Raw genomic sequence first — 16,657 nt, forward strand, 5'->3', positions numbered from 1 at the left:
AACTTACTGGACAAGATAGTGTCGTTCCTAACTTACTGGACAAGATAGTGTCGTCCCTAACTTACTGGACAAGACAGTGTCATTCCTAACTTACCAGAATATGCAGTGTTATACCTAACTTACCGACTGACGGGTGATTGTTTTCGCACAATGTGTTGATGACAACTTGTATGGCTCCGAGTCGTGGCAGTGTCACATGTTGTAACACAGGGTAGTCATGCTTTTTTGCAAAGCTTTGAAAAGAAATCAAATTGTTATTGATATAAATGATATTTTATTTCATATTTCACCTAAAGTATGGATATTCTGTATGACTCATCATACTTTGATCTTGCTTTTTTAATCTGGGTTCTCATAAGGTTATATAATTAGCTTAACATGTGAGAAATGACTATGTATGGTTTGGGCCCTTATTGGCCACCAAATCTGTCAATTTTTCACTACCATATTTTCCTGTAGTATGAGTTGTGACTTTTTTCCCTGAAATTTGGGAGTACGACCTATACACCAGTGCGAATTAAACATGATTGAAAACCAAAATCAGACAATGTTTTTGCATTATCACGTTGTGATTCATGTGTGAAAATCAGAAGTTTTATTCGTCGGTGTATTAAGATTATATATGGAAAAAAATGTCAGAGTAAAACTGTTTAAAAGATATAATATGCATTGATAGTAGAACAAAGATGAAAATAATTACTTACATTCAAAGATGCATGTTCAATTGTAAAATTGTTTAATTAATGGAAACTCTGCCTACTGAACCATGGTGATTTACAACCACAAACCAATGGCGGACTGATTTCTGTTGGATTGTTATCGAGAGTATTCAGAGGTTACTGGATATGTGGTAAGTAACTCATCTATTGTATTTGATATATTTATTATATCTCTGATGCATCTATGATGGTAGGTCTCGATCATTAGAGTTCTCGTTGCCATGGTAATCATATGAAATAAGCATGGTAAGCAAGTAAGTTAGTTTGGAAATATTGCCATTTTTTACCAATATCTTTTGGTTTTCTGCAAGAAACAGTATTCACAATTCAACATTTCATGTGAATATGCAGGCACATATCGTAGGATGCATCTTTAGGAGAAATATAAAGTTTATTCAAGGATGTGCTCTATGATTTCCAGAAGAAAACCATGGCCAAAACATATGATTAACAAGGACATAGTCATTCAGATCCCCCGCCAATGGAGATATCAAAGCTGAAGTAAGTTTCATTGTGGAGACTTATGTGTATGAAAAAAAAAACAGGGAAAAGAAAGTTGAGCTAAAGAAAGATGGAGTATAATTCAAGTAGAGCAGGGCTGCAATTGTTGAATCAGGTATACAGCCTTGACATTTATATTAGACTATATACCCAAAGATGGGTGGAGTTTTGCAAAGTAACATTTACCATTTACCATGATATTTTCAGCAATGTTTCCATGGTAACGGAAAAAGTGCAAAAAATGAAAACCTAAAAATAGCAAAAGGTACTACTAAACCATAAAAAGAATGTGTCTATGAAGTTTCGTGGAAATATCTCTGCTGGTTTTAGAGTTATGCTCCGGAAATGAACCTGCTACAAAAATATGATATTTTCAGCAATGTTTCCATGGTTACGGAAAAAGTGCAAAAAATGAAAACCTAAAAATAGCAAAAGGCACTACGAGACCATAAGAACAATGTGTCTAAGAAGTTTCATGAAAATATCTCTGCTGGTTTTAGAGTTGTGCTCCGGAAACGATTCTTACACAAAAATCTGCCATTTTCAGCAATGTTTCCATGGTTACAGAAAAAAAGTACAAAAAGTGAAAACCTTAAAATAGCAAAAGGCACTACTAGACCATAAGATCAATGTGTCTATGAAGTTTCGTGGAAATATCTCTTTTAGTTTTAGAGTTATGCTCCGGAAACGAACCTGGTACAAAAATATGATATTTTCAGCAATGTTTCCATGGTTACGGAAAAAATGCAAAAAATGCAAACCTAAAAATAGCAAAAGGCACTACTAGACCATAAGACCAATGTGTGTATGAAGTTTCGTGGAAATATCTCTACTGGTTTTAGAGTTATGCTCCGGAAACCATTCGGACGGACGGACGGACGGACGGACGGACGGAACCCATTTGTATATCCCCCGCCAACTTCGTTGGGCGGGGGATAAATATACCAATTTGCTGAATTTGTGTGAATTTCCTATCAAGGCAACTACATCTGCAATGATACACAACTATCATACTGTTATATTTTGGATGTACTTGATATGTTAATTCAATAATTTAAGAACTAAATGACAGATTTGGGGGCCAAAAAGGGCCCAAACCATACATACACTGAAGTACTTATATCAATTTGATTGAAAGGAATATCACAGTCAAGTTTTATATATATGTTAAAAATTTGACCACTTCTGGTAATGGACATGAAAGTTTGCTAGATCACTTACTCTTGGCTTCTCTTTCGTCGTTTTCTCAGGAATCCACCTTCTGGGAATAAAATGATCCATTTCTGCAATGACTTTTTGAATATTGAACTTAAATGTTTTCCCAGTAGTGTCAGCTGTTCCTCTCTGCCTACTTTACCCTGATAAAAACAATCCAATGTTGAATTAGTTTGCTGGGTGGTAATGACAAGGATTTATCGGTGAGAAGGATTTGTCACATGGGGGATACATGGAGAGTGCTTTTGTGATTGTGCACTGACCGTGATATTGGGCGATGACTGATTTTCCTTTGATATCCGCCATTGCAACATTTGATGTAGCTTGCGGGTGCCATGCTTATAACTATCTTACTTTCTGAAGCAGGTCGTCATTTCATGAGCTGTCATATTTTTTTAATGACAATATAAGAATTTTCTTTTAAATCTCCTGTTCTTTAACCAAGTAGTAGACATCATGATATTTATTAAACTTTACATTGGTGTTTCATTTCTTTCAGTGGTCTAAAGAGACAGTGATAAATCCTTCTCACTTATAAATCCTTGGTTTAAGATCAACAGTTTTTAAGGACAGTCTCAAATGTATGTTTTAACATAAGGTGCGTGTTTTTGGGAGACTGTGGTATGTTTGTATTATATCACCTAGTCCAATGTAAAGTGTTATCCATCTGAACTACACTACCAAACAAACTGAACCCTTTCAAATCATACTGACTATAGACAAACCAGTCATGCTGAAGACAGGAGCAGTTTATTCATAACTACTATTTTCACAGACTATGGTGTTTCTTGGACCAGGGAATAGAACTTAAAATAACCAAATTATTAAAATCAATGAAATATTTGGTGCTTTCTGAGAAAAAACAATAACAAGAATTGGTTACGGATGGATAGAAGACAGACTAAAGGCGCAAGGTACTTGATGATATGTGATAACAGTTGACTAAAAATCTGAATACATGTCACAGTACAAAAGACCAGACATGATATAACCAATAATAGGTATACAGCACAACAGACCTGACACGATGTAACCAATATTAGGTCTACAGTCCAACAGACCAGACATGATATAACCAATATTAGGCCTACAGTTCAACAGACCAGACATGACATAACCAATATTATAGGCCTACAGTCCAACAGACCAGACATGATATAACCAATATTAGGTCTACGGTTCAACAGACCAGACATGATATAACCAATATTAGGCCTACAGTCCAACAGACCAGACATGATATAACCAATATTAGGCCTACAGTACAACAGACCAGACATGATATAACCAATATTAGGCCTACAGTCCAACAGACCAGACATGATATAACCAATATTAGGTCTACGGTTCAACAGACCAGACATGATATAACCAATAATAGGTATACAGTACAACAGACCAGACATGATATAACCAATATTAGGCCTACAGTACAAAAGACTTGACATGATATAACCAATATTAGGTCTACAGTACAACAGACCTGACATGATATAACCAAAAATAGGTATACAGTACAACAGACCAGACATGATATAACCAATATGAGGCCTACAGTACAACAGACCTGACATGATATAACCAATAATAGGTATACAGTACAACAGACCTGACATGATATAACCAATATTAGGTCTACAGTACAACAGACCTGACATGATATAACCAATATTAGGTATACAGTACAACAGACCAGACATGATATAACCAATATTAGGCCTACAGTACAACAGACCTGACATGATATAACCAATATTAGGTCTACAGTACAACAGACCTGACATGATATAACCAATAATAGGTATACAGTACAACAGACCAGACATGATATAACCAATAATAGGTATACAGTGCAACAGACCTGACATGATATAACCAATATTAGGCCTACAGTACAACAGACCTGACATGATATAACCAATATTAGGTCTACAGTACAACAGACCTGACATGATATAACCAATATTAGGCCTACAGTACAACAGACCAGACATGATATAACCAATAATAGGTATACAGTACAACAGACCAGACATGATATAACCAATAATAGGTATACAGTGCAACAGACCTGACATGATATAACCAATATTAGGCCTACAGTACAACAGACCTGACATGATATAACCAATATTAGGTCTACAGTACAACAGACCTGACATGATATAACCAATATTAGGCCTACAGTCCAACAGACCAGACATGATATAACCAATAATAGGCCTACAGTCCAACAGACCAGACATGATATAACCAATAATAGGCCTACAGTCCAACAGACCAGACATGATATAACCAATATTAGGCCTACAGTCCAACAGACCAGACATGATATAACCAATAATAGGCCTACAGTACAACAGACCAGACATGATATAACCAACAGTCAATGCTTTATAGCCAGTCTATACGGCCCTGTGTATAGTGGGTTAAGTACATCACACCATAGGTGACTCATACATTTACCACTACACAATGAACACATTACTTTGTATGGTACAATAGGTCCAGTGGCATAAGTTATCTCCTCTGCTATAGCATATATACACAATTTAATTCAGGACATTTTTGTATAGTTAGACAAGATACCTAAGGGCCAGTTCTGATACAGAATGACACAGAGATGTACTAACACGTTTTAGCCCCACATACACCCACCAACCTGTTGATACTAGTGAAAACTGATGTAAGCTTAAAGATGTACATGTAGTATCAAACAAGGTCTCGATGGGTCCGAATCGCTCACCTGCTACCTGGTAATCATGGTACATAAACACATCAAAGTTTCAATATGAATTTCCATGACTACCAGTACATGTAATTGTAACATGCGACAGATCAACTATCATGTCTCACACCCTTTGTTATTTAATTGACAATAAGTCTTCAAGATTTTTATCTATTTAGACAGCAGTGACCTTAAATAGAAAACATCATTAAATGATTGACTAATAAATACATAATTGACCCCTGTGACCTTAAATGAAGACCAAAGTCATTCATTTTTACCAACTTGGTAGTCCTTTATCCTAGCATGATATAGGCCCAATATTAGATCTCATAGTCTACTTTTGAAGAAGTTGTTTAAATTATTATTCATAGAGTTAATAATTATTTTTATTACACATAAAGATTCATATTTTATAGAATCATTATCTAAGGAGGTATACTCAGTGTTCACCATTAAAGGTGGCCTGATGGCCCGAGGCTATAAAAAATCTGGTCGGTCTATCTATGTAAATTCTTATCATGACGGCACTATTGGCTGTACACATTTGACATATAATTCTTTTATTCTGCATCCCTTGACAAATTCTGATTTTAATCTATATTTAATGAAATGCATGACAAGGATAAAGAATAAAATTTGGTTTTTGTTGCTATAGCATGTATATGTATGTGATCATGATATCATAATGGGTTTATGAAACAAGAGGCCCATGGGCCTTAACGGTCATCTGACTATTAGTACAATACAACATAGTCGTTTAAAGATTTTAGCCTATTTGACCCGTGACCTTGATTGAAGGTCAAGGTAATTCATTTGAACAAACTTGGTAGCCCTTCATCCCAGCATGCTACATGCCCAATATCAGTACCCTGGGCCTTCTGGTTCTTGAGAAGAAGTATCATTTAAAGACTTTAGCCTATTTGACCCCGGTACCTTGAATGAAGATCAAGGTCATTCATTTGAACAAACTTGGTAGCCATTCATCCCAGCATACTACAGGCCTAATATCAGTACCCGGGGCCTTCTGGTTCTTGAGAAGAAGTCGTTTAAAGATTTAAGCCTATTTGACCCTCGTGACCTTGAATGAAGGTCAAGGTCATCTATTTGAACAAACTTGGTAGCCCTTCATCCCAGCATACCACAGGCCTAATATCAGGTCTCCAGGCCTCTTAGTTATTCACAAGAAGTTTTTTAAAGGATTTTAGCATATTTGACCCCTGTGGCCTTGAATGAAGGTCAAGGTCATTTATTTGAACAAACTTGGTAGCCCTTCATCCCAGCATGTCACAGGCCCAATATCAGTACCCTGGGCCTTCTGGTTCTTGAAAAGAAGTCGTTTAAAGATTTTAGCCTATTTGACCCTCATGACCTTGAATGAAGGTCAAGGTCATTTATTTGAACAAACTTGGTAGCCCTTCATCCCAGCATGCCACAGGCCTAATATCAGGTCTCCAGGCCTCTTAGTTATTCACAAGAAGTTTTTTAAAGGATTTTAGCCTATTTGACCCCTGTGACCTTGAATGAAGGTCAAGGTCATTTATTTGAACAAACTTGGTAGCCGTTTATCCCAGCATGTCACAGGCCTAATATCAGTACCCTGGGCCTTCTGGTTCTTGAGAAGAAGTCGTTTAAAGATTTTAGCCTATTTGACCCTCGTGACCTTGAATCAAGGTCAAGGTCATCTATTTGAACAAACTTGGCAGCCCTTCATCCCAGCATGTCACAGGCCTAATATCAGGTCTCTAGGCCTCTTAGTTATTCACAAGAAGTTTTTTTTTAAAGGATTTTAGCCTATTTTGACCCCTGTGACCTTGAATGAAGGTCAAGGTCATTTATTTGAACAAACTTGGTAGCTCTTCATCCCAGCATACTACAGGCCTAATATCAGTACCCGGGGCCTTCTGGTTCTTGAGAAGAAGTCGTTTAAAGATTTTAGCCTTTTTGACCCCTGTGACCTTGAATGAAGGTCAAGGTCATTTCTTTGAACAAACTTGGTAGCCCTCCATCCCAGCAACCTACAGGCCAAATATGAGTACCCTGGGCCTTCCGGTTATTGAGAAGAAGTCGTTTGAATGAAAAGTTTACGGACGGCGGACGGCGGACGGCTGACGGCGCCGACGAGGACGGCGCACGACGACGGACGGTGCATGATGACAATAGGTCATCCTGACCCTTTGGGTCAGATGACCTAAAAATGGCAGGGGCCATAGAAATTTTTTTTCTCTGTAGACTGATTGTCTATGGAAAATTTACAGTCACTTTCAGACACTGTACATACTGTACATATTTACATAAATATAAATCAAAACTCAATGACCTTCTTCTAGTACTTTTGCCATGTCCTGATGGCGCTTCAGAAATATAGGAAGAGCCATCATTTAAGATATGGCGAAAGAACTAGAGGAAGGTCGTTTATTTATTTTTTATATATTTAATTCCACTTGGGCACATTTTTTTAATTGACTTATGTCTAAAACCATTGTTTGTAATTTAAACTTACCTGTTTATGAAGAAATCTCCAGTGAAATAAGAAATCTGAGAAAACATCATTAAATGATTGACTAATAAATACATAATTGACCCCTGTGACCTTAAATGAAGACCAAAGTCATTCATTTTTACCAACTTGGTAGTCCTTTATCCTAGCATGATATAGGCCCAATATTAGATCTCATAGTCTACTTTTGAAGAAGTTGTTTAAATTATTATTCATAGAGTTAATAATTATTTTTATTACACATAAAGATTCATATTTTATAGAATCATTATCTAAGGAGGTATACTCAGTGTTCACCATTAAAGGTGGCCTGATGGCCCGAGGCTATAAAAAATCTGGTCGGTCTATCTATGTAAATTCTTATCATGACGGCACTATTGGCTGTACACATTTGACATATAATTCTTTTATTCTGCATCCCTTGACAAATTCTGATTTTAATCTATATTTAATGAAATGCATGACAAGGATAAAGAATAAAATTTGGTTTTTGTTGCTATAGCATGTATATGTATGTGATCATGATATCATAATGGGTTTATGAAACAAGAGGCCCATGGGCCTTAACGGTCATCTGACTATTAGTACAATACAACATAGTCGTTTAAAGATTTTAGCCTATTTGACCCGTGACCTTGATTGAAGGTCAAGGTAATTCATTTGAACAAACTTGGTAGCCCTTCATCCCAGCATGCTACATGCCCAATATCAGTACCCTGGGCCTTCTGGTTCTTGAGAAGAAGTCATTTAAAGACTTTAGCCTATTTGACCCCGGTACCTTGAATGAAGATCAAGGTCATTCATTTGAACAAACTTGGTAGCCATTCATCCCAGCATACTACAGGCCTAATATCAGTACCCGGGGCCTTCTGGTTCTTGAGAAGAAGTCGTTTAAAGATTTAAGCCTATTTGACCCTCGTGACCTTGAATGAAGGTCAAGGTCATCTATTTGAACAAACTTGGTAGCCCTTCATCCCAGCATACCACAGGCCTAATATCAGGTCTCCAGGCCTCTTAGTTATTCACAAGAAGTTTTTTAAAGGATTTTAGCATATTTGACCCCTGTGGCCTTGAATGAAGGTCAAGGTCATTTATTTGAACAAACTTGGTAGCCGTTTATCCCAGCATGTCACAGGCCTAATATCAGTACCCTGGGCCTTCTGGTTCTTGAAAAGAAGTCGTTTAAAGATTTTAGCCTATTTGACCCTCATGACCTTGAATGAAGGTCAAGGTCATTTATTTGAACAAACTTGGTAGCCCTTCATCCCAGCATGCCACAGGCCTAATATCAGGTCTCCAGGCCTCTTAGTTATTCACAAGAAGTTTTTTAAAGGATTTTAGCCTATTTGACCCCTGTGACCTTGAATGAAGGTCAAGGTCATTTATTTGAACAAACTTGGTAGCCGTTTATCCCAGCATGTCACAGGCCTAATATCAGTACCCTGGGCCTTCTGGTTCTTGAGAAGAAGTCGTTTAAAGATTTTAGCCTATTTGACCCTCGTGACCTTGAATCAAGGTCAAGGTCATCTATTTGAACAAACTTGGCAGCCCTTCATCCCAGCATGTCACAGGCCTAATATCAGGTCTCTAGGCCTCTTAGTTATTCACAAGAAGTTTTTTTTAAAGGATTTTAGCCTATTTGACCCCTGTGACCTTGAATGAAGGTCAAGGTCATTTATTTGAACAAACTTGGTAGCTCTTCATCCCAGCATACTACAGGCCTAATATCAGTACCCGGGGCCTTCTGGTTCTTGAGAAGAAGTCGTTTAAAGATTTTAGCCTTTTTGACCCCTGTGACCTTGAATGAAGGTCAAGGTCATTTCTTTGAACAAACTTGGTAGCCCTCCATCCCAGCAACCTACAGGCCAAATATGAGTACCCTGGGCCTTCCGGTTATTGAGAAGAAGTCGTTTGAATGAAAAGTTTACGGACGGCGGACGGCGGACGGCTGACGGCGGACGGCACGGCGCACGACGACGGACGGTGCATGATGACAATAGGTCATCCTGACCCTTTGGGTCAGATGACCTAAAAATGGCAGGGGCCATAGAATTTTTTTTCTCTGTAGACTGATTGTCTATGGAAAATTTACAGTCACTTTCAGACACTGTACATACTGTACATATTTACATAAATATAAATCAAAACTCAATGACCTTCTTCTAGTACTTTTGCCATGTCCTGATGGCGCTTCAGAAATATAGGAAGAGCCATCATTTAAGATATGGCGAAAGAACTAGAGGAAGGTCGTTTATTTATTTGTTATATATTTAATTCCACATGGGCACATTTTTTTTCTTGTCCTTATGTCTAAAACCATTGTTTGTAATATAAACTAACCTGTTGTATGAAGAAATCTCCATGAAAATAAGAAATCCATCCAAAATTTGTGAATTTGAAAACATAATCCATAATCCACATCATATGTCCTACAACCAGGCCCTTGGGCTGAAAGCTTGCCATGACAACAGGGACGTCTGAGGTAGACTGATGGTTCACTAGTAAAATGGCTTTAGCATTTAATATCTTGTCCAGTTGGTCTCCAGATTCCATGACTGAAAATCAAATCATATTCTTCTTGTAATTTATAGTCCTGAATAAATCTACATTGGTGTTTGTCCTGGTTAATTTGGAGATTAAAGCTTTGTCACAATCTTTTGACAGTACATGAAGTGTTTTCTAGGTATATATAATATTGGTTCATAGCTTCATATTTCTTAAAATATAATGACACACAAAAAATCACGAAGATCTGTGCTTGCTGCTAAGGCCAAATAAAATTATAGGCATATTTCCTGTAAGCATTTCAGCTCTGAAGAAAAATTAGTTAAGTAGGTAGAAAAATATTTTTCTATTTCTGTAAAAGCCAACACATATCTAATACATCAACTGTCAAAATGAATCTATTACATATACATATGTATTCCGTCTTTGCATATTACAGAATTAGCCCCCTTCCGGGTAGGTATCAATTGTTACGTCATTATTTTGTGAGCGCAATTCACATCGTTTTCTCCGAAACGTATGACGTTACGCTCGCAAACACATGACGTCACAATCAATACCTACCCGCAAGTGCAGATAACTCTATAATATGCAAATACGGAATTAGATCCGTATGATGTCTGAGATTTGACAGATACAGAAACTACCTAGTAGCCTATAGATAATGGAGTAAATCATTGAATGTAACCAAATTTCTATGATATGAATATTTGCAAGCTAATCATAAGTTGCATTGGGATATATGCAGATGCTCACAATAATAAGTGAGCTATCAAATGAGTTAACAAAGTCCTGGAAATATCTCCTTTACTGCTATTAGAGCAGATCACCAGCTACAGATGTCTCCCTCCACCTCCCCATGCCCCAGAATGGCTAATACAAATCTGTAGTGTTGGACTGATTCTCGATTCTATGATCGATCATGGTTTTCCTAAAGACTATCGATTATGAAAGTCAATAATCGATTATGAATAAAATGGGAGATAACATGTGCAGATTTTAAAATGTTCTAAACCTCCATTATCTGTGTATATTGGTGCAAAACCACATTTCAAAATGTCATAGATATGTAAGATAAACAACAATTTGAATTAAAAAATTAAATCTTTGTACAGTTAGCACAGGATATCTTTCTGAAATTCTTCAGAGAAATTAAAAAGTTACATATATAAATATAGGAAAGTTTTCTATAAATGTTATCCAATTATAAAATTGATAATTACATGTAGTAGATTGTCCTAAACCAATCATCAATCATGATTTTACAACTGATTCCCTACACTACAAATCAGGTTGGTGTCCAAATATCTGGACAATAATATATATGGTTTTGACTAATGATTCTATTCAAAATTGTGAAAAGACTTCTTTGATATGGAACTGTCTTAAATGTTCGGCATTGCAGCAAAAAGAATGGGATGGTCACCCAGGGCTTTTTTTCAACATTATATGGGGCCAAATATAGGCCCCATTCCCCATTGCAAAACCTCTCAATGTTTTCCAATTCATGCCTTAAATTTCTCATATAAACAATCTTATTTTTTATGCTTTATTGCATCTTTCATAATCTACTACTGCCCATATCAGCACTCTATGCATATTGAGCATATTCTCCACAATATTAACACTTTTTGGTCCAATACAACCACCAGCCTCTTCATGTCAATCAGGACTAATGTGATCATATACTGTACTTAAACGTGATGAAAGTGCTAAAAAATGTGTTGAGTTTTCTTTATTTCATATACTACTTTTCCTCTCTAAGGATCATTCTAAATTCATCATAGAAGCATCTATGAAAAAGAATGTCCATCAGTTTTTCATCTAAAACTTCATAAACCCAAAATATACTGAGAATAACGCATAACTTAACAATGCAATAAAACAAACTGAGTTCTGGCTTGCCAATTATTTAGTTTGGCTAATGAATGTGCTGCTTTTAATATTCCCAGCGAAAATAATCTGCATGTATGCCATCATAATATTATGTATACAAATCTTTTGTTCTATGGAAAAATAGACCTCAAACTTCAAAATTAAATTAAAGAAATGAGTGTAACATATAAAATTAAATTATATACCAATTATTGAATATACTAGTATTTTTTAAAACTGTCCAAAAGTGACATAAGATTGAAAACCTTTAGTTGGTAAAATATATAATAATAAAAATCAATAGAAACTTTTGAGAGTATACTTTTTATACAGAAGTGATTTTATTTATATATATGAACAGTATTATTTGATTCCATCACATCTGTGACTGTGAGTTGAGAAGAAGATTTTCGCCCCTCTCATAGCCCACAGCGGATTGGACCATATAATTCACTATTTTGATTGGCCTTTGACTATAGAATATTGTGTGAAATTTCAATGAACTTGCTTCAGTAATTTTGGAAAAGATGACAAAAATGATATATATAATATTTATATATATATATTTTTTTACAGACACACGACTGACGTCAGATGCTGAATCACAAATGATTAAAGACATACAGAAGTACAGTGACATTGGCCTTATTAACCCAGTAACCCTGAAATTCACAATTGTCTTAGATATTTGATCAAAGACTCTCCATCGCTGACGAATAGTATTTCCTCTCAATTAAAAACAGGAACAGATGATTTAGTATTTTTCTTCAGTTACAAAAGTTACTTACGTTACACCATTACCATCATTATAAAGTTTGAGCTTCTTCTTTTACTTCAAGATGAAAATATTAAAATTTAATTAAACGCTTCACGAAAAAATTTGATAGCACTGTATGCCTTATATGGAACGAGGTACCAGTTGAACATGTACCAAATGCAAAACAAGTTTGATATTTCATATGTATTTTTGTGTTGATTAGACACATATACATGATTAAACATCAGTTATTGTTCAAATTATGCATGGTATAAGTATTGTTTATGCTCTGTCGGCGGTGGAGCATCTTTAAAAGATTTGTGCAGTCAAAAATGATAATTTCAGTTTATGCTGGGAATGGCTTTATTAGCACGTGTAGAAACCCCTCCGTATCGCGCGCGACCAGAATAACCAGTAAGCCGTCGATATCAAGGTCAAATTGTCTGACTGCCCCATTATGCATATTTTCTAGCTCAAAACCGGAAGTGTTGTTATAATAGTCAGTGGCTTAGAGCTGTACTATACTGACGTGCTATCACTAACACTGATGGTCACAGGAAAAGTTGATATATTATTTTTCTATAATTACTTTTGAGTAAAGTTAATCATACAATAACTTGGCTCGAATGTAAATAACTAAAAGTGTGGAATTCGATGTTTCAAATACTTTAATTTGTGCTCTAATTGGAGGTGTTTTCGTGTAATACTGAAGGAAAATCAACAGAAATTTTAGGATTTTTTGTGTCAAGGATATGCCAGAGTTCAGCAACAAATAAGATAATGATGTTTTCCTGTAGTCTGTATCTTTGATATTTTTTGAATTGCAAAGTTTGTGATTGTAAAATGAAATTTTGCGTAACAATTAAATAAATCCTGGATTACAGTATCAAGCATGTATACATATGATGTTTGACATACGTATACACCAAGGAATTAAAGGTGATTTTATAAATCCTTGGTACACACCGATGATTGATCATCACAAACATTGTATTGTGTGTTGCTAACCCAGATAATTGAGATATATTAATTACTGTAGTACGTTTCAACATGTGGTAGAAAGAATTTATTTTTAATATTATAAAAGATAAAAATATTGAGATAAGCAAAACAAACAAAACAAATACGAGTAGATACACTCATATAGATATATAATTAGCCATGCCTTTGGTTTGATGGTTCCGTAATACCTGGACCAGGATATTATTTACCTGTTCGCAAACTCATTCATCGAACTCACCTGTAATTACCTAGCTGCGGGCAATGTCGGATATTTGCTATTGTTTTACTGTCAAGGAGGTTAGGACACCCGTTAAATGGATTGTTTTTGAATTATGGAAAGCCTCTACATCTACAAGTGTATGTTCTAGGTTTTTTATTGACACCTCCATTTAAAATGTAATATGAAAGCAAAAGGAAATAAATTATCCCTGATCATACCCCTAGGAATATGTATTATGTCGTACGCATGTAAAACATTTAAACAAGTTGACTTATTCAGCAACAAAAATGGTTCAAGAAATATTTCAACTATAGGTTAAATCTTGAAAATTATTCCAGTTTACTGTTAAGTTCTGTAATTACGGAATCTTGGCATGTACTACATATAGCAAGCATACAATCTGTAGTCATACACGAAGGGTTATATTACAGCATTACAACACTAAATATACTTATTTAAATATGATTAAGTATATTTTTATATAGATACAAAATATTATAGATTAATCATACAATACCTGTATGCAAGTAGTTTCATCCCAATGCCTCGTTAAATATGAAACTTTTCACTTCAGCTTTAGTATGAAGTAACACTTTAATGTGGTTACTTTTTGCAATAATATGATAAATGTTCATATAAATATATGTATTATTATATCATTGATGTATTTCTGCTTTAAATAATCCAGTTAATGTTATGGATAAAGTTTCAAAAGCAACAACATGGATATATTATTTTTCTATTTAGTTCGGCACTGTTATTCCAATATAAAAACAGAACTGACAACTGTCTACATTTCACCTTTTACTCAAAAGCTGTCCTGTGTTTGCATCGTTATGGCAGAAGTTTGAAATTAAACACTATTGTATAGGGCAGAACGGGACAGATCATGATAACTTATTTTTGTGTGAATAAACATATCTACAACTTTCATAAGTCTAGCTGCAATATTGTAGCTCAAAAGACTTTTAGACAGAAGATTTTGTCGTCTTTAGAGCTACAATTGGTGCCTATTACTGCTAATGGAGCAAAGTAATGGTTATGCAAACCATTATTTAAACGTTTGCATGCATTTTATCGTACTTATTTTATATCACTTACCTAATAGGCAATAAAACTGAACCATATAAAATATCAAATTCTCAGCGAGACATTTGGTTTTACATATGCACATATGAAGACCTTTCTGAAGAGAATTTATACAGCAAGTCTATAAAGTATAAATTTGATGTTTTGTGAGCGGTACGGTAGATATTAAGAATAGTAGGTATGGTTTTTTTTTCTCGACAAAAATGATATATAAATGCTTGTATACGCACAAATTAATTGGAAACCTACAAAAAAGTATAGAAAATTGTGCCCGAGTGATTTTCGGAGGCACTGCTCCACTAGGACACATAGGGACCAATTCGCTAACAAAAATTCACACATTTCTAATGAGTCAATATATTCACTTATACAGATATTCTATTCTAAGTTAACTTACTTCTGTAACCACCAGAGCTGACCCAGAAGGTGATGAAAGCCAGAAGTCCCTTAAAAAAAACAGGCTCTAAGGTCCAGAAGATGTTTGGAGCGAGGCACTTGACAGGAAAAAGAAGCAACGTCCATGTTATGTAGCTTGGGATTGTTATGATGTTGTTAAAGATCACATAGGCTATTCGCAGCGAGTATCGCAAAAGCCGAAGTGGAAGGGGAAGGTCCATCTTTGACCTATTGCAAATAAAAAGAATCTTTAGTATACAAGGATACATTCACATATTTTATAAAAAAATATCCCAAGACACAAATTTCTAGGAAATACTCTATCTTCAAATACAGCAGGATGTAAAACACTTAACAGTAAAATGTTAGACAGCTCACACACTAACAGAAACATGACATAATCTTGACACTTATAATACACATGTACTGTAGAGTATCTAGACAAATTCAAAAGAGACGGGCTCGTGATTCAAATTCAATGGTCCGTCCATCTAAACACTCGTAGGCCAGTAAGTTAAAGTCCATTACTGAGGTTAATGCCCTACTAGTAATCAGCTGGTAATAATACCGTCAATGTTCAAAGAAAAAACGTGCTGCAGAAGCCACTGAATTTCACGATTTAAGCCATTTTTTACTGATCATTAGCCGTGAACTCAATAATAGTAACTTGACCAATTGAAGTGTTATTATGCGATAATCACCTTGTGTCCACTACTGTGGTCAATATCTGTCCGTATCTCCGCTTACAGGATACTGTGTAGGCTTCTGTGTAGTTACGTGCAACCCAACAGAGTGACCGCCCTTGACCGTACTGCTAGTGGCACCACTGCTAGTGGATTCGTCCATAATTTGTAATCGAACGTATTATTATCAGTAGAAATAAACTTGTTACTACCATCATCAAAGACTCATATTAAATGAATAGCAATCAATAGTTTTTAATTACATTATTTTTTATTTTTTTGCATGTTGATATTAGGGGATATCTCTTGGTTCAGAAACTCGTGTTAAGTACAATATTTGTGTGTCTTATAGGATTTTGACCTTCCATAATAATTATTTTATATTTTTAATATTTGAAAGATTAAAAGCCATTCATGATGACAAAATATATTGTTCTTGTGATAGAGACGTTATGTCTTACAACACA

The 16,657-nt window shown here is 35.4% G+C and overlaps 1 protein-coding gene across 1 annotated transcript in view; it reads right to left on the bottom strand.

Annotated features, from left to right (window-relative positions):
* LOC138317908 (acyl-CoA:lysophosphatidylglycerol acyltransferase 1-like) overlaps nucleotides 1–16,338 on the bottom strand; it is a 31,392-nt gene extending 15,054 nt beyond the window's left edge. Inside the window, exons 1-5 of the mRNA XM_069259878.1 lie at nucleotides 16,209–16,338; nucleotides 15,509–15,735; nucleotides 10,004–10,218; nucleotides 2,442–2,578; nucleotides 124–233 (exon numbers count right to left, since the gene is read on the bottom strand). Of these exons, the coding sequence (XP_069115979.1) occupies nucleotides 124–233; nucleotides 2,442–2,578; nucleotides 10,004–10,218; nucleotides 15,509–15,728 (682 nt within the window). The 5' untranslated portion in view covers nucleotides 15,729–15,735; nucleotides 16,209–16,338. The remainder of the gene's footprint in view (nucleotides 1–123; nucleotides 234–2,441; nucleotides 2,579–10,003; nucleotides 10,219–15,508; nucleotides 15,736–16,208) is intronic.
* Nucleotides 16,339–16,657: the final 319 nt, after the last annotated feature.

Source organism: Argopecten irradians, chromosome 3, assembly GCF_041381155.1.
Source record: "Argopecten irradians isolate NY chromosome 3, Ai_NY, whole genome shotgun sequence".
Classification (NCBI taxonomy): Eukaryota; Metazoa; Mollusca; class Bivalvia; order Pectinida; family Pectinidae; genus Argopecten; species Argopecten irradians.